Source organism: Oncorhynchus clarkii, chromosome 5 (assembly GCF_045791955.1).
Source record: "Oncorhynchus clarkii lewisi isolate Uvic-CL-2024 chromosome 5, UVic_Ocla_1.0, whole genome shotgun sequence".
NCBI lineage: Eukaryota > Metazoa > Chordata > Actinopteri > Salmoniformes > Salmonidae > Oncorhynchus > Oncorhynchus clarkii.
Window position 1 is genome coordinate 46,590,595 of NC_092151.1, and position 25,706 is coordinate 46,616,300.

A 25,706-nucleotide genomic window follows, 5' to 3' on the forward strand; every position below is an offset into this window, starting at 1 on the left:
GTGTCATTTTGGACACCATGGACGCGCTAATAAAGGGGTTCTCGAAAGCCAAGGATGGGGTCGTGGCAGCAGCGGAGAAGACGAAGCAGGGAGTAACTGGGGCGGCTGAGATGACAAAAGGTGGCGTTATCTTTGTCGGTAAGTCTTGACAAGTGTAGCCGACCTGCTCTTTCCTTTAACTTGCTTTTTAAATCATTGCTGAGATGTCGAATGCTAAGTGTTGCTGAGATGTCGAATGCTAAGTGTTGCTGAGATGTCGAATGCTAAGTGTTGCTGAGATGTCGAATGCTAAGTGTTGCTGAGATGTCGAATGCTAAGTGTTGCTGAGATGTCGAATGCTAAGTGTTGCTGAGATGTCGAATGCTAAGTGTTGCTGAGATGTCGAATGCTAAGTGTTGCTGAGATGTCGAATGCTAAGTGTTGCTGAGATGTCGAATGCTAAGTGTTGCTGAGATGTCGAATGCTAAGTGTTGCTGAGATGAGATGCTGAGATGTTGAATGTTAGAAATGATGTACGAGCATGGTTAATCAGACCATGTAAAGAGATCATTTTATTGAATGACAGTGGTCCCATTGACATCAATGGGATGTTAAATATTTGTCACCCCTCCTTCACGTTTTTGTTCTTTTTCATAGGCAACAAAACAAAGGATGGAGTCACAACAGGTAGTCTACATGTCACCATTACCAACATTACTCAGTTGAGTAGAGGCTTAACTGAATTACAGCAGAGACAGAATACGATATGGAATTGTATTGAATAGTTGGGGTAGGCCTTGTCTCCGAGCAATGGTCCATAGAACGGGGTTCCGATGATGGGCCTTCAGGTTATTATGCTGGTGGTGGTGGGGAGCTGGAAGGTCGTTGGAAGACTGTTGCTGCAAAACATCAAGTCAGAGACAAGGGGTAGGTTGACAAATACGCCCTAGATTTATACCTATTGGTTGACAGATAAGGAAGTGATTATTGCACAAGTGACCCCATAGGTTAATCAGCAAGCGTGGTGGAATTGCCTTAGTGTGCTATGCTCATTGGATGAAGTTAATAGGTGAATGACAGAGCTTTCCACACCTGGATTGTGTAACATTTGGCCATTATTATTTTCAAAATTCTCCAAACTTTGTCAAATTGATTGCTGATCATTGCTAGACAACCGTTTTCAAGTCTTGCCATAGATTTTACTGTAAATTTAAGTCAAAATTGTAACTCAGCCATTCAGGATCATTCACTATCTTTTTGGTAAGCAACTCCAGTATAGATTTGGCTTTGTGTTTTAGGTTATTGTCCTGCTGAAAGGGGAATTCATCTCCCAGTGCCTGGTGAAAAGCACACTGAACTAGGTTTTCCTCTAGGATTTTGCTTGTGCTTAGCTCCATTCCATTTCTTTTTTATCCTGAAAAACTCCCCATTCCTAAACAAGCATACCCATAACATGATGCACCCACCACTTTGCTGGTATATACGAAGAGTGGTACTCAGTAATGTGTTGTATTGGATTTGCCCAAAACGTAACACTTTGTATTCAGGACAAAAAGTGAATTGCTTTGCCACATTTTTTGCAGTATTACTTTAATGCCTTGTTAATTAAAAACAGGATGCATGTTTTGGAATATTTTTATTCTGTACAGACTTACTTCTTTTCACTCTGTCAATTAGGTTAGTATTGTGGAGTAACCACGACATTGTTGACCTTCCTTCCCCTCCGGCCTGTATCTTTGTAGTGACTGGGTGTATTGATACACCATACAAAGTGTAATTAATAACTTCACTATGCTCAAAGGGATATTAAATGCCTGCTTTTTTTAACCCATCTACCAATAGGTGCCCTTCTTTGCGAGGCATTGGATAACCTCCCTGGTCTTTGTGGTTGAATCTGTGTTTGAAATTCACTGCTCAATTGAGGGATCTTACAGATAATTGTATGTGTGAGGTACAGAGATGAGGTAGTCATTCAAAAATCATGTTAAACACTATTATTGCACACAGTGAGTCCATGCAACTTATGTGACTTGTAAAGCAAATGTTTACTCCTGAACGTATTTAGGCTTGCCATTACAAAGGGGTTGAAGACTTATTGTCTCAAGACATTTCACCTTAAATATTTGTATTAATTTGTAAAAAATTCTAAAACATAATTACTTTGACATTATAAGGTATTGTGGGTAGGCCAGTGACCAAAAATCTAAATTTAAATCATTAGAGATTCAGGCTGTACACAACAACACACAAAATGTGGAATAAGTTAAGGGATACGAATACTTTCTGAAGGCATTTTGGTCGTTCCACCAATTTGGTGCCTTTTGAGAAGTGTTACTTGGTCCAAAAAAACATTGATTTCACCTCATTTTAAAATTCTGTCATAAAGAGCACATGTTCAACTTAATAAAAAACATGTTTTACCATCTTAAGAAGTTAAACAAAAAAAAAGATTATAGTAAATTATAGTAAATGTATTCTTATAAATCATATCTAATTTTATTTGTCACATGCCCTGAATACAACAGGTGTAGACTTTACCATGAAAGGCTTACTTACAAGCCCATATTTATCTGTAAATAGCCCACCCAACTACCTCATCCCCATATTGTTATTTCTTTTTTTTGCTCCTTTGCATCATCATCATCTCTTCTTGCACATTCATCTTCTGCACATCTATCACTCCAGTGTTTAATTACTAAATTCTAATTATTGCGCCACTATGGCCTATTTATTGCCTTACCTCCCTAATCTTACTGCATTTGCACACACTGTATATAGACTTTTCTATTGTGTTATTGACTGTACGTTTGTTTATTCCATGTGTAACTCTGTGTTGTTTGTGTCACACTGCTTTGCTTTATCTTGGCCAGGTTGCAGTTGTAAATGAGAACTGGCTTACCAGGTTAAAGAAAGGTGAAATAAATTAAAATAAAAAATAAATAAAAAAGATTAACCAACACTGCAGTTTTAAGAAAAATTTGTCAAGAAAAAATGTACTTAATAAACTAAAGTAATAAAAAAAGTAACACAATAAAATAACAATAACAAGTTGACCATTTCTTCTTAAATCAGACAGAAATCCCCTTGTGACTGGGAATGGTAGCTTGTTTTTCAGAAATGACTGTCAAAGCAACAAAATAACTAGGGCTTTACAACGAAGGTGAAACTTGGAGAAATGTTAAGATTAAGTGGGTTAAAATCTTCCTAGAAGTGACCGCCACATATGTTCTCCCTCTCCTGGTAGTTGTAGGTAAAACAGTGTCTGGCGTTTCCCAGGTGGGCGGAGCCATGGTAACAGGTGTGACAGCAGTGGCTCACAGGACTGTGGAGGGGGCGGGGAATATTGCTGCTGCGACTGGATTGGTCAAGAAAGACACAGCCAAACAGGTGAGAACCTGAGATACCTGACCCATACTCCTACCTTGTTCAATATTTGATACCATCACCTAAACAAACACTTTACAGCTCTCTATCTCTTAGTTTTAGCTCTACCTCTCTCTCACACAACATTTAAATTGAGATGAATGACAAACAAGTGGGGGTTACTTTTTATTCTTATACACATATACAGTGCATTCGGAAAGTTTTCAGACCCCTTGACTTTTTCCACATTTTGTTACATTACAGCCTTATTGTAATAATCAACACACAATACCCCACACACAATACCCCGCTATGACAAAGCAAAAAACGTATATATATATATATATTTTTTTTTTTTGCAAAAGTATTTATTACCAAAATGCAATATCATATTTACATACGTATTCAGACCCTTCACTCAGTACTTTGTTGAAGCACCTTTGGCAGCAATTACAGCCTTGAGTCTTCTTGGGTATGATGCTACAAGCTTGGCACACCTGTTTTTGGGGTGTTTCTCCCATTTTTCTCTGCAGATCCTCTCAGGCTCTGTCAGGTTGGATGGGGAGCGTTGCTGCACGGCAATTTTCAGGTCTCTCAAGAGGTGTTCGATCGGGTTCAAGTCTGGGCTCTGGCTGGGCCACTCAAGGACATTCAGAGATTGTCCCGAAGCCACTCCTGTGTTGTCTTGGCCGTGTACTTAGGGTCATTGTCCTGTTGGAAGTTGAAGCTTCGCCCCAGTCTGAGGTCCTGAGCGCTCTGGAGCAGGTTTTCATCAAGGATCTCTCTGTATTTTGCTACGTTCATCTTTCCCTCGATCGTGACTAGTCTCCCAGCCCCTGCTGTTGAAATCACCCCACAGCATGATGCTACCACCAACATGCTTCACCGTAGGGATTGTGCCAAGTGTCCTCCAGACGCGACGCTTGGCATTTAGGCCAAAGAGTTCAATCTTGGTTTCATCAGACCAGAGAATCTTGTTTCACTTGGCCTGAGAGTCTTTAGGTGCCTTTTGGAAACTCCAATTGAGCTGTCATGAAGAGTGGCTTCCATCTGGTCAATCTACCATAAAGGCCTGATTGGTGGAGTGCTGCAGAAATGGTTGTCCTTCAAGAAAGTTCTCCCAACTCTGGTGCTCTGTCAGAGTGACCATCGTGTTCTTGGTCACCTCCCTGACCAAGGCCCTACTCCCCCAATTGCTCAATTTGGCCAGATCTAGGAAGAGTCTTGATGGTTTAAAACTTATTCCATTTAAGAATGATGGAGGCCACTGTGTTCTTGTGGTTTTGCACATGCACTGTCAACTGTGGGACCTTACAAAGACAGGTGTGTGCCTTTCCAAATCATGTGCAATCAATTGAATTTACCACAAGTGGACTCCAATCAAGTTGTAGAAAAATCTCAAGGATGATCAATGGAAACAGGATGAACCTGAGCTCAATTTCTATTCTCATAGCAAAGGGTCTGAATATTTATATAAATAAGGTATTTCTGTAGTTAATTTTTAATACATTTGTTAACATTTATAAAAACCTGTTTTTGCTTTGTCATTGTGGTGTATTGTGTGTAGATTGACGAGGGAAAAATAATAATTTTATCAAATTTAGAATAAGGCTGTAACGTAACAAAATGTGCAAAAAGTCAAGGGGTCTGAATACTTTCCAAATGCACTGTAAGAGAGATAACAGAAGCAACCTTTGCTATTCATTTTAGTCTTGATACCGACATTTCATCAGAACCTATTGCCATCTGAATGCTGTCCTTTCCTTTCAGCACAGCATTTTTCAACCATTTTAAATGTGACAGCTAATTCACTTCTCTTTCCCCCCTGTCAAATGAAGCCTGACCTTGAGTCCTCTGGCTTGTTGCTTTTTCCTTTCTTATCCTCTTCCTCCGGCGTTCTTAGTTCTCTGTCATAAAAAGCAGGATGGATTCTCACTTGTCTGTCTGAAGGTCTGTTTATATAAAGGCAGAGAAAGATCCAGACAGACAGACAATTTGCAGCCCTGATGGTCTCTGAAGATGAAAAATGGATTGTCTCTCTTTCAAAACAAAACTAAACAGAATCGTGGACATATTAAAGTAAAGCTTGGCTGCAATGCTGGCCTTGTAGTAGTAGTGATGATTCATCTTCAAACCAACAGCAAAGCAACAAGGTTTCTTCAGTCTGCCCTTCCATGTTCTTCCAATTAATGGGACAATCTGCAATATGTACAGCTGTCCAAATGGTCAATTCAATGAATGACAAAACACCCATTGATTCTTGAGGGAAAAAACTTGCCTCAAGAGTTTAGTAGAACTGAACTCAATCTATGCATTTGAGAATGGTTGCATTTCTCCAGCCCCATCCCTCAGCTTTATAGCAAAAGAAGTGGAGGGGCTGCCATCTGTATGAAAAACAAATGACAGATTGTTGCTTTAACAGTGTTAATCTGCCAAGTGAATTAGCCACCCCAAAGCACCCTGCTGACATCACAGGTACTCAGCAATCATTGCATTCATTATCTGTATAGTGTCCTTACACACACACACACACACACACACACACACACACACACACACACACACACACACACACACACACACACACACACACACACACACACACACACACACACACACACTGGCATTATTATTAGAAAAAAATCAACGACATCAATCAGAGAGAAAACCTCACTAATTAGAACAATAACTTTAGCTGCCTTCCTCCTTTGCCTTTGTTCGTTTATGACTAGATTAATAAATTGTTACATGACACACACACATCCGCACACACAGAGGTTAATAAAGTGTTAAATGGGACATAATTCTAGAGGGATTATACAATTAGGCTGTGGTTATGCTACTGAGAGGAAGTTATAAACAAATAGAATATCCCTGGGCAGAGAAGAGAACAGTGAACAGCTCAATTGAAGGTTTGTTGAGGAGCTCCTACTGTATGTAGATTTTAGAAGAGGACTGACCTCTCCTCATAGCCTGGTTCCTCTCTAGGTTTCTTCCTAGGTTTTGGCCTTTCTAGGGAGTTTTTCCTAGCCACCGTGCTTCTACACCTGCATTGCTTGCTGTTTGGGGTTTTAGGCTGGGTTTCTGTACAGCACTTTGAGATATCAGCTGATGTACAAAGGGCTATATAAATACATTTGATTTGATTTAGGATTTAGAATTTAATGACTGACTGTTAACGTAAATGTTAAACAAATTGAGTAGCTGGCCAGTGTTCACACAAGATTTGGTTCTGGGTTCCAAGATCAAGAACTTCAGAACAATAATTACCGACACACACCCAGAATTGCTACTGATGAATAAGATAAAAGTAGTGGAATTCTTTGCTGCTAAAGGAATAAATATTTTGGTCTGGACAGGGGGCAATGCCTTGGAACCACTCTGGTAATCCGAGTAATGTCTTCAGCATTATCTTTCAGCCAATTACAATCTTTGTTTTCTCTGTTAATCGCCTGTGTGTCGACACAATCCCCTGTCCATTTGATTTGTTTTTAAAGACGTTTGATTGTAGCATTTCCTGTGGCCATTGATTGGCTACCTAGCGGTTTATCTCCAAACCCTGTCTAATGCCTAATCGCGTCCTCTGTGTAACACCTTAACGTGTCCTCCGAGTTTGACAGAAGAAACACAGAAATACAGAAACTACGTCCCAAATGGCACCCTAATTCCCTACATGGGTGCTGTTCAAAAGTAGTGCACTACATATATAAGGAATAGGGTGCCATTTGGAACGAAACCAGAGATGGTGCACAGAATTGGATTGATCTCATTTAGACAGAGCCTTAGTGCCTGTCTGTCCCTGCTTGAGTTCTGAGCCCCAATCATTACAGTATCATTGATATCGACCAAATTAAAAAGGAGCCCATCAAAGGAGCTTCTCTGCCTAGGGGGCTCCGACCCAGGCGCAATCTCTCTTTACCTTTATCCCTTTATCCATCTCTCCATACCTCCTTTCTAAAGCAAGCATGGAACAGCAGGTTAGGGAGCAGAGCGATCAATCTACTTTCATCTGGTTGTCCACAGCAGCGAGCCAACTCTCATCAGTTAGTTAGACAGTGTGAGAGATGGGGTGTCTGATGACGAGGGAGGAAGAGCGAGGCTGCTGCCTGTTTGTTTGTTGAATGTAACACCCATCCACCCACACACAAACAACTAGCAGCGCTAGCAGCGATGCTCCGGCTGGTAAATGGATTTGGGCTGGTAAGACAGAACACCTCACCAGCTCACGTAGACCGACTCATTGCACTCATGTCACAGATGCTGTTCTGTTGTATGTTCGGTTGTTGAGCCACAAGACAAGAGGAACACAATCAAAATCTTGTTAATGTTTCATATGGGATAGGCTCAATTAAAAGTGAAAAAATGTATGTATTACAAGTTAATACTTACCTGGATAAGATATTCCAGATTTAATTTATAATTTGAAATAACTATCATGGGGCTTCATGGGTTTGGGTTTCTTAAAATTATTAGCAGAATAGAAAATAGCACAGTAGAGACAGTATTTATTGGCCACGGTGGGTGTTGAGAGACGCTGTGTGGTGTGCTTCTTTCTATGTGTGTGTGTGTGTGTGTGTGTGTGTGTGTGTGTGTGTGTGTGTGTGTGTGTGTGTGTGTGTGTGTGTGTGGTGTGTGTGTTTCTGGCTGTGCTGCGTGAACAGATGGAGACGCAGTGGGCGGTGTTAAATGGAATGGCAGGAGGAGAGGGCACAAACACACACCTACACATACACACATACAGGAGGAGAGGGCACAAACACACACCTACACATAGAGGAGAAGAGGGCACAAAAACACACCTACACACACACACATACAGGAGGAGAGGGCACGGTAATTGCTCTAAGGTTGTCAGCTGGTAGTCATGTCACACACATACACACACACACACACACACACACACACACACACACCAGGAGATGAGTGGAGCTGTATGTGTCACCGGCCTGTATCTTATTAAAGGTCACAACAATGACAATCACCAATAAATGCCTTGTATTGTAGCACAGAATTTAATGTAATAGGTTTGTTTCCCACAGCCTGCAATTGTTAGCACGCTTGTCTTGGAATACACTGAGTGTACAAAACATTAGGAACACCTTCCACCATCAGAACAGCCTCCGTTCGTCGAGGCATGGACACTACAAGGTATCGAAAGTTTTCCACAGGGATCCTGGTCCATGTTGAATCCAATGCTTCCCACAGTTATGTCAAGTTGGCTAAATGGCCATTGGGTGGTGGACCGTTCTTGATACACATGGGAAACTGTGCGTGAAAAACCCAGTAGCGATGCAGTTCTTGACACACTAAAACCGGTGAGTTTAATACCTACTACCATACCCCATTCAAAGGTACTTAAATATGTTGTCTTGCCCATTCACCCTCTGAATGGCACACATACACAATCCATGTCTCAATTGTCTCAAGGCTTAAAAAGCCTTCTTTAACCTCTACAGGATTTCCCAGGACATAGACATGTCTTATATGGGCAGAAAGCTTACATTCCTGTTAATCTATCTGCAGTGTCCAATTTACAGTATCTATTACAGTTAAAAAATACCATGCTATTGTTTGAGGAGAGTACACAACAACAAAAAACCTTTTTCATGGCAACTGGTTTGATACATTCACCTCTGAAGGTAAATAATGTACGTACTTACATTCAGTAATCTTGCTCTGATTTGTCATCCTGAGGGTCCCAGAGAGAAAATGTAGCATAATTTTGTTTAATAAAATCAATTTTTATATTCAAATGTAGGAACTGGGTTCTACATTTTCGACCCCTGCTGTCTCTGAATCCACACTCACCACACCCAGCCATCTAGATGTGTGAAAGTTAGTGTGTAAGCTACTGATCCATCATGTATGACATTCCTAGGAGTGTGTAAACTTACATTTTGCATTACCATATCATTGTTGTTTCTCTATAATGATTTACTTGAAAATGTATCAATTGAACAATTCGGTACATTTGGGCAGACTTGATACAAATAATTGTCCAGTATTGAAATGTGGCTCAATCTGAAATGTTGCACACACACTGCTGCCAAAATCTAAATTGCACTTAAACTGCAATAATACACTATGGTCTTTGTCTTGATGGAACAAAAAGATGATGGAACAATTTTTTTTGTTGAATTGTTTGTATTATCTTTTACCAGATCTAATGTGTCATATTCTCCTACATTAATTTCACATTTCCTCAAACTTCAGTGTTTCCTTTCAAATGGTATCAAGAATATGCATATCCTTGCTTCAGGTCCTGAGCTACAGGCAGTTTCTGATCCTCTCTTTCATCTACACTGACTGAAGTGTAAGGGATACTAGCTTTCACCTGGATTCATCTGGTCAGTCTATGTCATGGAAAGAGCAGGTGTTTTTAATGTTTTGTGTATACAGCAACCAACTAACAAAAGTGGTCATTGTCTACTGTGGATATTTCCAACACTTCCCCACTGTTGACCTGGTCAGTGAATGTGTGTTATTATTGCAGGATGAAGATACTATGTCTAAAGACTCACCTATCAAGGAGTCACCAGTGGACCCAGAGGGTGGTGATACTGCTGCAGAGGTAGGATATTTACCTACTACTTACAACATCTTCTAGAGCAGTGGCTCCCAACCTTTTTTAAACGGTGGCACACCTTGTTTTAAAAACAATCGAGATAAAACAGTCAAGATTAGGAAAAGTTTTGGGGCACACCTGAGCATAGGGATGTGAAGAGGTCGTCACGGGTTCAAAAAGTTAGACACGTTCCGAAATGGATCTATGGCTTTCCCACCCAACCCGATATGCATAAATATAACATTATTATAAACTGAGACCCGTTCCGAATGGACCCGAGGGTAATCAGACCCATTCCGAAAAGGCTTTTTGAAAACAGAACCAAACAGACCCATGACGGTTCGGATGAAAGAGACCCTTCCAGATCCGAGAGTAGAAAGAGAGAGAGAAAGAAACTTCCGACTGGGCACTGCCAGCGCCATCAATAAACAGGTGATATTGGCCAAAAATTACACAGTTACTTATGTGTCCTTAAACTGCCTATAAGAAATATCAAAACAACAATTTATTGTGTTTCGATGTTAAAAAATGTATAGACTATTGTTGTATTGGTTTTTACTGTCCCAAAACAATAATTGTCCACCTGATTTGAACGCTAAATGCATTAGGGCATTGTATGCATATACAATTGAAGACGGAAGTTTACATACAGTCGTGGCCAAAGGTTTTGAGAATGACGCAAATATTAATTTCCACAAAGTTTGCTGCCTCAGTGTCTTTAGATATTTTTGTCAGATGTTACTATGGAATTCCTGAAGTATAATTACAAGCATTTCACAAGTGTCAAAGGCTTTTATTGACAATTACATGAAGTTGATGCAGAGTCAATATTTGCAGTGTTGACCCTTCTTTTTCAAAACCTCTGCAATCTGCCCTGGCATGCTGTCAATTAACTTCTGGGCCATTCTTGCATAATCAATGCTTGGAGTTTGTCAGAATTTGTGGGTTTTTGTTTGTCCACCTGCCTCTTGAGGAGGTTCTCAATGGGATTTAAAGGTCTGGGGAGTTTCCTGTCCATGGACCCAAAATATCAATGTTTTGTTTCCCGGGCCACTTAGTTATCACTTTTGCCTTATGGCAAGGTGCTCCATCATGCTGGAAAAGGCATTGTTCATCACCAAACTGTTCCTGGATGGTGGGGAGAAGTTGCTCTCGGAGGATGTGTTGGTACCATTCTTTATTCATGGCTGTCTTCTTAGGCAAAATTGTGAGTGAGCCCACTCCCTTGGTTGAGAAGCAACCCCATACATGAATGGTCTCAGGATGCTTTACTGTTGGCATGACACAGAACTGATGGTAGCGCTCACCATGTCTTCTCCGGACAAGCTTTTTTTCCGGATGCCCCAAACAATTGGAAAGGGGATTCATCAGAGAAAATGACTTTACCCCAGTCCTCAGCAGTCCAATCCCTGTACCTTTTGCAGAATATCAGTCTGTCCCTGATGTTTTTCCTGGAGATAAGTGGCTTCTTTGCTGCCCTTCTTGACACCAGAGCATCCTCCAAAAGTCTTCACCACACTGTGTGTGCAGATGCACTCACACCTGCCTACTGCCATTCCTGAGCAAGCTCTGTACTGGTGGTGCCCCGATCCCGTAGCTGAATCATCTTTAGGCGACGGTCCTGGCGCTTGCTGGACTTTCTTGGGCGCCCTGAAGCCTTCTTCACAATAATTGAACCGCTCTCCTTGAAGTTCTTGATGATTCGATAAATGGTTGATTGAGGTGCAATCTTACTGGCAGCAATATCCTTGGCTGTGAAGCCCTTTTTGTGCAAATCAATGATGATGGCACGTGTTTCCTTGCATGTAACCATGGTTGACAGAGGAAGAACAATGATTCCAAGCACCACCCTCCTTTTGAAGCTTCCAGTCTGTTATTTGAACTCAATCAGCATGACAGAGTGATCTCCAGCCTTGTCCTCGTCAACACTCACACCTGTGTTAATGAGAAAATAACTAACAAGATGTCAGCTGGTCCTTTTGTAGCAGGGCTGTTTTGGGGGGATTCAGTTCATTTGCATGGCAAAGAGGGACTTTGCAATTAATTTCAATTAATCTGATCACTCTTCATAACATTATGGAGTATATGCAAACTGCCATCATACAAACTGAAGTAGCAGACTTTGTGAAAATTCATATTTGTGTCATTCTCAAAACTTTTGGCCACAACTATACACCTCAGCCAAATACATTTCAACACAGATTTTCACAATTACTGACATTTAATCCTAGTAAAAATTCCCTGTTTTAGGTCAGTTATGATCACTACTTTATTTTAAGAATGTGAAATGTCAGAATAATAGTAGAGAGAATGATTTATTTCAGCTTGTATTTCCTTCATCACATTCCCAATGGGTCAGAAGTTTACATACACTCAATTAGTATTTGGTAGCATTGCCTTTAAATTGTTTAACTTGGGTCAAACGTTTTGGGTAGCCTTCAACAAGCTTCCCACAATAAGTTGGTGAATTTTGGCCTATTCCTCCTGACAGAGCTGGTGTAACTGAATCAGGTTTGTAGGCCTCCTTTCTCCAACACGCTTTTTCAGTTCTGCCCACACATTTTCTATGGGATTGAGGTCAGGGCTTTGTGATGGCCACTCCATTACCTTGACTTTGTTGTCCTGAAGTAATTTGCCACAACTTTGGAAGTATGCTTGGGGTCATTGTCCATTTGGAAGACCCATTTGCGACCAAGCTTTAACTTCCTGACTGATGTCTTGAGATGTTACTTCAATATATCCACATAATTTTCCAACCTCATGATGCCATCTATTTTGTGAAGTGCACCAGTCCTTCCTGCAGCAAAGCAACCCCACAACATGATGCTGCCACCCCCGTGCTTCACGGTTGGGATGGTGTTCTTCGGCTTCCAAACCTCACCCAATTTCCTCCAAACATAACGATGGTCATTATGGACAAACAGTTCTATTTTTTTTTCATCAGACCAGAGGACATTTCTCCAAAAAGTACGACCTTTGTCCCCATGTGCAGCTGCAAACCGTAGTGTGGATTCTTTTATGGCGGTTTTAGAGCAGTGGCTTCTTCCTTGCTGAACGGTCTTTCAGGTTATGTCGTTTTACTGTGGATATAGATACTTTTGTACCTGCTTCCACCAGCATCTTCACAAGGTCCTTTGCTGTTATTCTGGGATTGATTTGCACTTTTCATACCAAAGTACCTTCATCTCTAGGAGACAGAACGCGTCTCCTTCCTGAGTGGTATGATGGCTGCGTGGTCCCATGGTGTTTATACTTGCGTACTACTGTTTGTACAGAAGAACATGGTACCTTCAGGCTTTTCAAAATTGCTCCCAAGGATGAACCAAACTTGTGGAGGTCTACACATTTTTTTCTGAGGTCTTGGCTGATTTCTTTTGATTTTCCCATGATGTCAAGCAAAGAGGCACTGAGTTTGAAGGTAGGCCTTAAAATACATCCACAGGTACACCTCCAATTGACTCAAATTATGTCAATTAGCCTATCAGAAGCTTCTAAAGCCGTGACATAATTTTTTTCAATTTTCCAAGCTGTTTAAAGGCACAGTCAACTTAGTGTATGTACATTTCTGACCCACTGCAATTGTGACAGTGAATTATAAGTGAAATAATCTGTCTGTAAACAATTGTTGGAAAAATTACTTGTGTCATGCACAAGGTAGATGTCCTTACCGACTTGCCAAAACTATAGTTTGTTATTAACAAAACATTTGTGGAGTGGTTGAAAAATTTGTTTTAATGACTTCAACATAAGTGTATGTAAACTTGTGACTTCAACTGTACATACATCCGTGGCAATTACATATTAGTTTCGACCCAGATCCAAAGCAAAAGTCAGAATTTAGGACACGGACACGTTCGGAATTTTGGATCTGTTGGATTCGTGAAGACCTCTAGTGTGAACGTTTAAACGTTAAAATATTGAAACGATATTGGGTCCCAATATGTCTGTTTTTATTAACAACTTTGAAATTGTGCAGTTATCACAAAACTACCACTAGCAGGTCCCAATCATCATCATAAAGGGGGGAAATAAAATTCAACAAATACCTAACGCAACAATGCTGTAACCGTAGTAGAAGGACTTGCGCTGGTAGACTAACTTATTGCTAGTTATTTATCACCTCACCTGAATACATACTACCTGTTTAAACTGCATAAAACCAAGAGAAGCCTTCCTAATGTTATCTAGCTAGCTAGCTAACATTAGGAAGGCTAATTGATGTTAGCTAGGCTAAACTGTGCGCTTTCCCCCAAATACTACAGTAAATAACAACAACAACTCTAGAAATCTGTGTCAGAGGCTCTAGGCCAGGGCTCACCAAACCTGTTCCTTGAGAGCTATCATCCTGTAGGTTTTCACTCCAACCCTAACATGCAGACCTAACCAAACGCACGCATGCGTCTGCGTGCGCCATTGCACACAAGTTGATTTTGTTCACCCACACCAGATGCGATCAGGACACGCAGGTTGAAATATTAAAACAAACTCTGATCCAATTATATTAATTTTGGGAGAGGTCAAAAAGCATTAAACATTTATGGCAATTTAGCTAACTAGCTTACTGTTGTTAGCTAATTTGTCCTGGTGTACAAACATTGGGTTGCTCTTTTACCTGAAATGCACAAGGTCCTCTACTCCGACAATTAATCCACAGATAAAACGGTAAACCAAATTTGTTTCTCGTCATCTCTTCTCCTTCCATCAGGCTACTTTTTCTTCTTTGGAATTTATATGGTGGTTGGCAACCAACTTTGCTGCATTATTACAACTGACCAGCTAAGCAGACGTTCGTTGACACACGCGAGCAGTGTGGGTGCAATGATTGAATAGCATGGACGTGATGCGAGCAGTGTGGTCAGCATGTAACCACCCTTTGATAAACTGAAGGGTTAGATAAAACTGGGTTTAGAACGAAAACCTTCAGGAGGGTAACTCTCCAGGAACAGGGTTCGAGAGTCCTGCTTTGATCTTTTGTGACAATAAAATCAATATTTCAGAGTCTCAAACTGAGTCATTTGCTAGGTTTCCATCCAATTTGCGACAGATTTTCATGCAAATATTCTAAAATCTTCATCAAACAAGATGCACATTTTCCCACCATTGGTGTTTCCATCAAACTTACTTTTAGTGGATAAAAGGCTGTGCGTTATAACGCAACGTTAGTGCACATAGGGGATGAGAGTCACGTAGTGTGCATAGATTCCCAGGTACCGAATGAAAAATATGAATGAAAAAAATAAGTTAAATGGCATACCATCGTATTTTAAAATCTACTGATGGTTTTGCCACAACAACTGTTTCGTTATATAGAAAATGTGCCCACTCTGGTCTTGGCACATGCGCTCTATCCAACAGTTCGCAGATACAATGCAGGTAGGCTACCTACATTATGAGATTAATATGGATAAGAGCGATATTATTTGTATTTGTCAAACGGCAGCCAAACTTCGATCATCACGTCACCAGAATAAGACTAGATATTTATTGGAAAGGAGCATCAAGCTCATCACCTTGTACTTTCACCACCCCTTAAAGTTCATCATCATTTATTTAATCTGTAACCTAATAAACTGCATGCTTTCCCGAGTCTTAGTGGGAGGAACACACAATATATCATCGCATCACTCGGTTTCCACCTCCATTTCTCGCAGAATTAATTTTACAGACACAAAAAGACCCCACCATGTCGAATGAAGACATTTTCTGACTCCGTTTATAAAATTGTAATGGCATTTCATGTTTCTGTCAGACCTGTCGTGACATTTTCATCCATTCAGTCAGGAAATTCATCCATATGAAATGGTTGGATAGAAGCATGGTTAGTGCATCAGCAGTTAATGGTTTACTCCTTATTATCCTGTAACGGCTCTTGTTGGTAGAAGGAGACCAAGGCACGGCATGGTAGGTATACATCGTATCTTTATTGATGACACCAAACAAAATAACAAAGTCAAAAAACGAAAGCGCACAGTTCTGTCAGGCTACAGAAACTAAACGGAAAATAAGATCCCACAACCTAATGGTGGGAAAAAGGGCTGCCTAAGTATGATCCCCAATCAGAGACAACGATAGACAGCTGCCTCTGATTGGGAACCACACTCGGTCAAAAATAAAGAAACAGAAGACATAGAATTTCCCACCCAAGTCACACCCTGACCTAACCAAATGTAACAGTACTCGTCTTGCGTTGTGTACAATCAGTCATCGACACGGAACTCCAACATGTAGCACCAGTCATGTAGCTTTATTCGCTGGTTTGGTGCTTGTTCACTGGGGTAGTTACCAAAATAATACAATTACAATATACAATATAATATATTTAACAATGTACCTGATAAGAACGACACAAAATTGCACGTCATGCAATGCACGTCTCACCATCCAACTCTGCACTCACGCACTGTACAAAATATATGAACCCCCCCACCAGACACAGTAAGTTGCTGGCTAATACTGGCGGGAATTCTCTACAACAAAATGCACAACAAATATTCTCCAAAAACCGCTGCATCTTATGTGTGATGTTCGAATAACATTTACAAACAATTTGATATAAATTGTACATTTAAATCATCACTTGAGAGTATAAAAATCACTTTTGATGTACAGTGCTTTGCAACCAACAACTTACCGCTGGTTTGGTGCTTGTTCACTGGGACGATTCTAACTGGAACATCCCCCCTCGTAAGCAAGCTACGCAAACCAGCCAATAAGATGCCATGTTGAGTAGGTGAAGGCAAAACAAACTCAAACCAAAAACCCATTGGCTTAACAATAAAGTGGCAAGGGGAATCACCAATATAACCCTGTTACACTCCCCCCTACTGAATTCCAATGGCCAAGAAAAATAACAAAATACAAAACAGCACTGTGCAAACACACCAGATACAGAGACACTCAACATATGTACAGAATAATCCAGAGAAAAAATATATATATATACTACCTAATAGAGAAAACTAAAAGGTAAAGCTGTGTATATCAAGGATGCAGACCCTGCTTTTAATCAGTCACTAAATATTCCAGTCATTAGACTATTCTCCTTGAGAATTAGAGTGAAAAGCAGTTGATCAAACCCATTAGCCCTCGTAGGTAAACATGCCTGTCACATGTTAAGTACACTCGGTGACTTTAAAACATCCAAGTAATAAAATAAACCACCATAAGAGACTTTATCATATCCGTCACATTACCATCCTGCAACCTCTAATCATGATCACAATGATGTAAAAGCAAAACAAATAAAAGACGTCAATACCATTGACCCTCTATTCACATATTTAACCTTCAAGAGCTAACTTTCTGCTGATTCATAATCTCAATCAGTCTTGACACTGGTTTAAATAGCCTTCCTGCCCTTGACCTAATATGACCCCGACTACCTTCAACTGCATAAGGGGTAACAGTGTTGTGTACTGTTGCAATAGTGTGTCCGTCAACACAGTCAGTACGTAACTGATCAGGGAAGGAATGGTCCGTGTTTGGTAGGTCAGTACGGATATCGTAAGCAGACTGGTCAATTAGCTCACTCACTACACTGTTACAGTCTCGGTCAGATTCTTGAAGACTCTCTGATCGAGGCAGACCTTCCAGCTGCAGTATATCATCCACGGAATCCAAAGATAGAATATCCTGAGCATCCAAGGATCGCACATCACCCTCCAGGCTTGTTTCACCTGTTCCTTCAGAAGACAACTCTGACACCCACACTCTGGTTCTGTACTCAGCACCATCATCCACTGCAGTGTCCATGGCAGCTGAGACCACAAGGCTGTCATTCATGTCCTCAGACTCTGTTAATCCAGACATGTCTGTTCCCTCCTCAACAGCAGCATGGGGAAGAGGAAGAAAGTTGACTGGCATTATCAGGTTGCGATGTACCGTCTTCTCCCGTCCAGTGGAGCTGTTCTGAATCTTAAAAGTGTGACTGTCAGCATTCAATCCAGTGACAAGGTAGACAGTATCCTCCCAACGGTCAGCGAGCTTCCGCTTTCCCCGCTCCCCCTTGTTAGCCAGCAATACTCGATCCCCAATCTCCACTGGTGCTCCTCTGACTCTTCTGTCATAAAGGTCAGCATGCCTCTTCAACTGCTTCGCTGCAGATGCCTGTGCTGCATTCATGGCTTCTTTCAGATCGCTCCTCAAAGTCTTAACAAACTGGTCATAGTCGACAACTTCTGGGTTCTCTATGACAGAGCCAAAGACTATGTCAACAGGCAGTCTTGGCGTCCTCCCAAACATTAGCAGGAAAGGGGCAAAGCCTGTGGTCTCGTGGATTGTACAATTGTATGCAAACGTAAGGGACTTCAGCGCCTGAGGCCATCTGTGCTTTACTCTCGTTGGCAGGGCCCGGATCATATTTCCCAAAGTCCTATTCATCCTTTCGCAGGACCCGTTCCCCATCGGATGGTACGGCGTGGTGTGAGACTTCTGAACGCCTGCAACACTCAACAGTTCGGCTATTAAAGCGCTCTCAAAGTTGGCTCCCTGGTCTGAGTGTATACGGCGAGGCATCCCGTAGACACAGAAATAGTTGTTCCACAACTGATGAGCTACTGACTTAGCAGACTGGTTCGGACACAAGAAGGCATGAGCCAATTTGGTGAAGTGGTCAGTAACAATGAGCACATCCAAGGATTTGTTTGAAGAATCTTCTGCAGACCAGAAGTCTATGCACACTAGTTCAAGAGGCTCAGTTGTTATTATACTCTCAAGAGGAGCTCTTGCTTCCGGATCAGGAGTCTTGCTCACCACGCATCTCCTGCAGCACTTCACATAAGCTTTGTCTTGTCTTGTCAGGTAGACTGTTCTCTGTTGGCCCTGGTGGCCAGCTTCATCATGGACACCCTTCAACACCATTGCTTTCATGGAGGCTGGAACCACATACAGATACATTTTCCTCTTTGTAACCACATTCTTCGAAACACGATACAGTACACCCATCTTCATGGTCAACTTGTCCCAACTTCTGAGAAGACACAAAACCTCAACACTCTCATGGGCACGCTCTCTCCGGGATGGTCTTCTCCCCCTCTCCACAAAGAAGATGACTTTGCTGATCACGTTGTCATCACGCTGCTTACTCATCAGTAGGTCGTGTGGCAGAACATCGACATCGGTCTGCTCTGATGGCATAACAGCCTGTGGGAGCTGTGGCAACAGCAGTGCATGTGAGCCCACTTCACCCACCCAGCACCTGTGTGAATGAAGAACAGCTGCAACTTCATGTCTTGATAAAGCACCAGATGGGGGGTCAACAGTAGCCTGACAGCTAATGACCACTTCGTTGGAGTCAGAGGCTTTGTCAAAGGGGTGGCTGGACCAGCGAAACACATCTTGCACTCTGTCTGTGCGCACAGCGTCGGCTTCAGCTAGTAAGGTCTCGTACGGAACCCTTGTCAGGCGATGGAGTGCACTGGGTCGTACGAAGGGCTCTCTGCTCAAAGCATATGCAACAACATTTATTTTTCCAGGGATGTACTTGATGTCAAACTCGTATGGTGCCAGCTTGGCGACCCATCTCTGTTCACAAGCATCAAGCTTTGCTTTGGTCAGAATGTATGTCAAGGGATTATTATCCGTCCATACCGTGAACTGCTGTCCCCGTAGCCAGTGGTGGAACTTGTCACAGATAGCCCATTTCATGGCAAAGAACTCGAGCCTGTGCGCAGGATACCTTGACTGTGCATAACTGAGGGACTTGCTCGCGAAGGCTATAGGTCTCGCTGTAGTTCCCGGTTCCTGCACCTGAGATAGCACAGCACCTACGCCATTGCTGGATGCATCCACCGAGAGTAGAAAGGGTTTTTCGAAGTTGGGGTGGGCCAACAAAACCTGGTCCAGTAAGGCTTGCTTTAGCTGGAATAAGGCCTGTCTGCATTCTGTTGTCCAGTCGGCAGCCGTCAACTTCCTGACAGGTGAGCTTCGCTTATTTTTCCAGCGTGGAGCCTTGTGTCCAGTAGTCAATCCAAAGAGAGGCTTTGCAATGGTCGAGCAACCTTCAATGAACTGTTGATAATACACCACCATCCCAAGGAATGACCTCAATTTCTTCTGAGATGGAATGTCAGTGCCATCTTTCATCAGATCGGCTTCTGTTACTCCTGTAATGGCCCTCACCTTCTCAGGGTCTGTAGCTACACCATCCGCACTAATGATATGCCCCAGAAACTTCACAGACCTCTGCAGAAAGTTACACTTTTTTGGCGCCAACTTCAGGTTGTGAGCCTTGAGACGCTCAAAAACCATTTCCAGGCGCTGTATAGCCAGATCTTCAGTGGGCGCATAGACCAAGACATCGTCAAGGTAACACAGCAGGCTAAGAAAGTTCTGATCCCCAAAGATGTTTAGCATCATCCTCATAAAGGTTGCCGGACTATTACATAACCCCTGTGGCATTCGATTGTATTCGTACAATCCAAATGGCGACGTAAAAGCTGTGAATCTCCGGTCATCCTCATGCACTTCCACATTGTAGTAGCCAGAGGTAAGGTCCATTGTCGAGAAAAAGGCATTTCCACCTAACACAGCCAGCGCGTTAGCCTGGTGAGGGAGTGGGTGGGCGTCTTTGATGGTGCGAGCATTGAGCAAACGAAAATCAGTACAGAGTCTCAGGTCTCCAGACTTCTTCCATACAAGGACAAGGGGAGAGGCGAACTCACTACTAGACTTCCTTATGATATCACGTTCTTCCATCTCATTCAATGCTTGTTTGAGCTTCTCATAATTATTTGGTGAAAGGCGTCGGTAGGGCATCCGAAAGGGTTTCTCATCACTCAGTTGGATGCGGTGAAGACATCCGGAAGCTTTTCCACAATCCAACTTGTGCCTGGAAAAAATAGACTGGTACTCAGCTATGAGCTGGATGAGTTTCTTCTTACCAGCAGGAGACGCTTGACAGGAGGAGACATCAATATCAGTCAAACCTAAGTCACGTAAGACCTCAGGATCGTTTGAACTGTCAAGTCCGTCAGTATTGTGAAGTTGGCTGGAACCGTCAGTCTGTGTCAAGTCATCTTGGCAGTCAGTGAGTATATCAGCCATTCTCTGCACTTGCTGCTGGAAAGCTGCTGATGAATCATCATTCACACACGAACAGTCAAAGTCCTCTAGAGCCATGCAAGGAAAGACATCGGCTAAAGTGGCGTTTCGTCTCAATGTCACTGTCTTCTGAGAAGGGTTTATCACTCTAACAGGGAGCCACCCATTCCCCCGCAATAGAGCTACTGTCCTCCCTACCAGTATTGACCTTGGTGTTGACCTTGAACTGCTGGGCTCAATGACAACAGCACTGCCAGCTGATAGATTCTGAGTGTTTCGTAGTCTGCCCCAGACTAAGTGTTCCTGCATAGGCTCTAGAGTCACAGACCCTTTTAGTCTCACAGTTCCAACTTTGTCAGGTACTTCACTGTCTCTCCATCTCTCCACATTAGCCATCATATCGATTAGCTTGCTCTCCTCACCCCCGTCACACACAGGAGTATAAACCCTCTTCCAGAGATCTCCATCCGTCTTCAGGTGGCGAATCAAGTGCTTTAGGAGATTGCTGCCCAAGATGAGGTCATCACTCTGGCCTTCCAACACCAGTGTAGGCACAGCAACTCTACATCCGTACACCTCCATCTCCAGCTCACATACTCCCAAAGGCCTCGTCTTCAACCCACCACAACCAACCAAGACTACCTCTGTAGGACTCAATGATGGACTTTTCAACACTCCTGCATGCAACAGTTCAGGTAACACCCTAGAGCTCAAGGTACAAGCCATGGATCCACTGTCAAGCATAGCTCTCACTTCTACTTCTCCTCCTATTAACACCTTGGCATAGAATAAATCATCATACGGGGTAAGTCTCTGTGTGTTCTGCATTATGATACTCTTCTCAGTCTCCATTTCGTCACAAACACTTTTATATACAGACTCCAAATCAACAGCTCTCACTGATGGGGACTCTACAAAAGGCCCAACACTCTCCCCTTCTACATGCAGGCCTACTAGTTTTCCGGAAGCTGAGCAGTGATTACTGTAGGGACTCCACCAGCTGTGCTCAGAGCTGCGGCCTTGGGGCACTGAGAGCGTGCGTGGCCAGCTACATGACAAAGAAAGCAGAGGTGATTGGCCCTGCAGTGAAAGTAAGTATCATGTCCAGCATCCCCGCACACGTTACATGGCCCATTAGACTTCACTTTGCTCCTATTCCCTTTTTGGAACTTAGACTGTTGTGGCCTCTGCTCCAGCACACGCTCCAGCATTGCAAGGATACGTTCCATCGGCTCAGCTGAGCCCTGAATAGTCTGGGCTGGGTAAGGCAACGTATTGGGTACTTCCATGTGGGTTCTCACAGCAGGCATGGTGATCGGCATGACAGCACCAACTTCCTGCTTCATTGTTGCGATGGCTGGGGTCAACTTAGATAAGTGAGAGTACCTCCGCTCCCTCCTGTATTCATCCAGCCTCTCATGAACATCTGCAGCAGTACACTGCTGTAATGGCTTGCACTTAAAGATAAGCGACAGTTCAGCATTAGCGCAATGTCTGATAAACATGACTGTGAGCTCACGAGATGGGTCTTCAACACTTTTTCCCTGTCTCTTTAGACAATCTTCAGCAACCTCCATAGCCCTGTTCAGTCTGAGCCAATATTCAAATGGTTGTTCATCAGTCAGAGGTAATGTGGCATAAAAGTCAGCAAGGGGCATGCTTGAAAAAACAGTGTCACTAAAATGTTGTTTCAGTATGTCAAAGATGGGACTCGGGCCTTTAGATAAATCAATGGAGGGATTGCTGCGTATGCCAACTTTAACAACATCGCGGGCCCTTCCCATAAGCCTGCCCATAACCTCAACTGCTTGGTCCATCACAGACACGCCCCTCATGTAAACCATTACCATATCCTCCCACTCATGCACTGTGCACTTTTCAGAGCCATCCCCCCGAAAGTACACCGGTTCCCTGATATCAGACTTCAATACCAGGTTCAGGCCTGACACATCCATACCCCTCGAGCTGCATACACTCCCCATAACATTGTCCCCAACATGCCCAACAATTGCCTTTGACTCCAAACAGGAGGCAATGTTCTCCCCAATGGAATGGCCAATCTGCTGTACTATGTCTGCTATCAAATCCATGGAGACCTCCCCACTCCCTGTATTTGGCAAAACTCTTTCATACACATCCTTGGGCGTGTCCATGGGTAACCTATTGTCAAAACCCTCCAGTTTGGGCATAGGTGTAGAAGTAACTGGAATTTTGGCTGAACCCCTTCCAACAGATGGTGACATATTAAATGACAGGAAACCCCTACCTCTTCCAACACCTTCCATTTTAAAAATGGGAAATCAACACCCCAATAAAAATGTAAATAGCAAAACATGCATATATATATATTTTAAACCTCACGTCAAAATCTAACCTATATCTAGTACACTGGTAAAACTCACCCTACTTATATCAGATATACATTATAATTGCAATTAAACAAGTAACACAAAAGTTCATCAATTTCGATAATAAAACGTTCTAGTGGCACCCTCTTGTGGCGAAATGCGATATCGCCATAAACTGCACCAGCAACGTCTTATCTGATTCTTCAACAGCAACCACGGCGAAGCGGCACCACGGCGAAGCGGGAATTCTCTACAACAAAATGCACAACAAATATTCTCCAAAAACCGCTGCATCTTATGTGTGATGTTCGAATAACATTTACAAACAATTTGATATAAATTGTACATTTAAATCATCACTTGAGAGTATAAAAATCACTTTTGATGTACAGTGCTTTGCAACCAACAACTTACCGCTGGTTTGGTGCTTGTTCACTGGGACGATTCTAACTGGAACATCCCCCCTCGTAAGCAAGCTACGCAAACCAGCCAATAAGATGCCATGTTGAGTAGGTGAAGGCAAAACAAACTCAAACCAAAAGCCCATTGGCTTAACAATAAAGTGGCAAGGGGAATCACCAATATAACCCTGTTACACAAACACAGAGAACAATAAGGATCTCTAAGGTTAGGGCGTGACACATCCTCCCCTTTTTAGATAGTCATCCTTTTCCATGTTTCATTCATCAGATTGCTTTACATGGGTTTTTGTGTTACATTTTTTATTTTGGCTGTTAAGATGGGTGAGGTTCCCATTTCCTCACAAGAAGTCCTTTGGGGTTCCATCCACCATCATCATGATCCATCAGCACTATGTATGTATATGATACGATTTGTTAATTCATCTTATTTTTAACATTATGTACAAATAGGGTAATACTTTACCTTAAGTTACCCTAATAACTATGTAACTACACATTAGGTGACCCTTGTATTTCATTTTTGCATTGTCTCTATGCACACTCACAGGACTCTAAACACTCACGCACACTGACACTCCAACACTCACACGTTTTTCCTGACTCTACAAACACATACTGACATACAATCAAAATGGTCCACCACCCAAAGGACATCCAGCCAACTTGACACAACTGTGGGAAGTACTGGAGTCAACATGGGCTAGAATCCCTGTAAAGTGCTTGCGATACCTTGTAGAGGCCGTCATAGTAAATAAGAATTTGTTCTTAACTGACTTGCCTAGTTAAATAAAGGTTACTTTTTTTTTTAAAGAAATAGAGTCCATGCCCCGACACATTGAGGCTGTTCTGAGGGCAAAAGGAAGTGCAACTCAATATTAAGGTGTTCCTAATGTTTTTTACACTAATGTTTTGTACGCTGCTGTTGATCATATATCCTGATACCTAATCACCTTACATGTCTACCTCTATCACTTCAGTATTCCTGCACATTGTAAATATGGTATTGGAACTGACCCTGCATATAGCTTCTTACTTTCTGGTGCTCTTCTTATTTCTTATTTTTATTTATTGTGTGTTTTTGTTCTACCTTGTGTTATTTTTAGTGCTATGTTGATATTGATTACTGCATTGTTGTGTTTGGAGCTTGCAAAAAAGGCTTTCCACTGTACTTGTGCACGTGACATTAAAACTTGAAACGTGAAATATCTGTAGTGACATTGTATTAACATGTACTTACATAGTAACTGCTTTCTACATGGTAATAGAGTTTAGTGTTATCAGTTGTTACACAAGTGGTAAAATCATTTCATAATAATTCTAAAAGTAACCTCTCCCCCATCTGTACTTGCAGGAGGATTCCGATGGCTATTAGAAGTACAGCACTGTCAAGTGCCTCATCTCAGAACATTCCAGAACTACTGTAACAATCAACTATCAAAACATTCCATGTCACCCTGCCAAGTCCGGTTGTGCCTCGTTGTGTTCCTTAATGGATTCTGTACCGTGCGTGTGTGTATGACTCTGTGTGTGTATCTATTAGTGTGTGTAACGTGTGTATGGGTGTGTCTTAATGCTTAGTGGGTGTACGCCAGTGTGTGTGTGTGTGGGTCAGTGTGTGTCCTGGAGTCTCCGTCAGTCAGTCCTGAGTGGGGTCTATACGCCCATCTTCAGTAACTCCCTCCCACTAAGGCAGCCACCTGGACACAGAAGGGACTATATGTTCTGTCTATCTGTCTGTGGACTTTGAAGTAAATACAAATACTGTATTCAGGACGGTGTCCGCCCACTCTACTCCGAGGGTGGGAAAACGCATGTTTTTTTGGTGATGACATGTCACTTCCTTATGTTATAAAATAAATTAAACCAAGACAAATATGATTATTCATGTTCTGAATTGTTCAGTGGAGCCTTTCTCTAACATATCACTAATGATATCCAAGAAGTCGGATTTCCTAACCTAATACAGCCAATAATAAGCACCGCGCTCTG

At 42.2% G+C, this 25,706-nt stretch overlaps 1 protein-coding gene across 1 annotated transcript; it reads left to right on the plus strand.

Annotated features, from left to right (window-relative positions):
• Window positions 1-25,485, plus strand: LOC139408939 (alpha-synuclein-like). Its single transcript, XM_071153440.1, has 5 exons — window positions 1-138; window positions 637-666; window positions 3,224-3,366; window positions 9,836-9,913; window positions 25,069-25,485. The coding sequence occupies exons 1-5, from the start codon at window positions 18-20 to the stop codon at window positions 25,087-25,089; spliced, it is 393 nt and encodes a 130-aa protein (XP_071009541.1). The 5' UTR covers window positions 1-17; the 3' UTR covers window positions 25,090-25,485.
• Window positions 25,486-25,706: the final 221 nt, after the last annotated feature.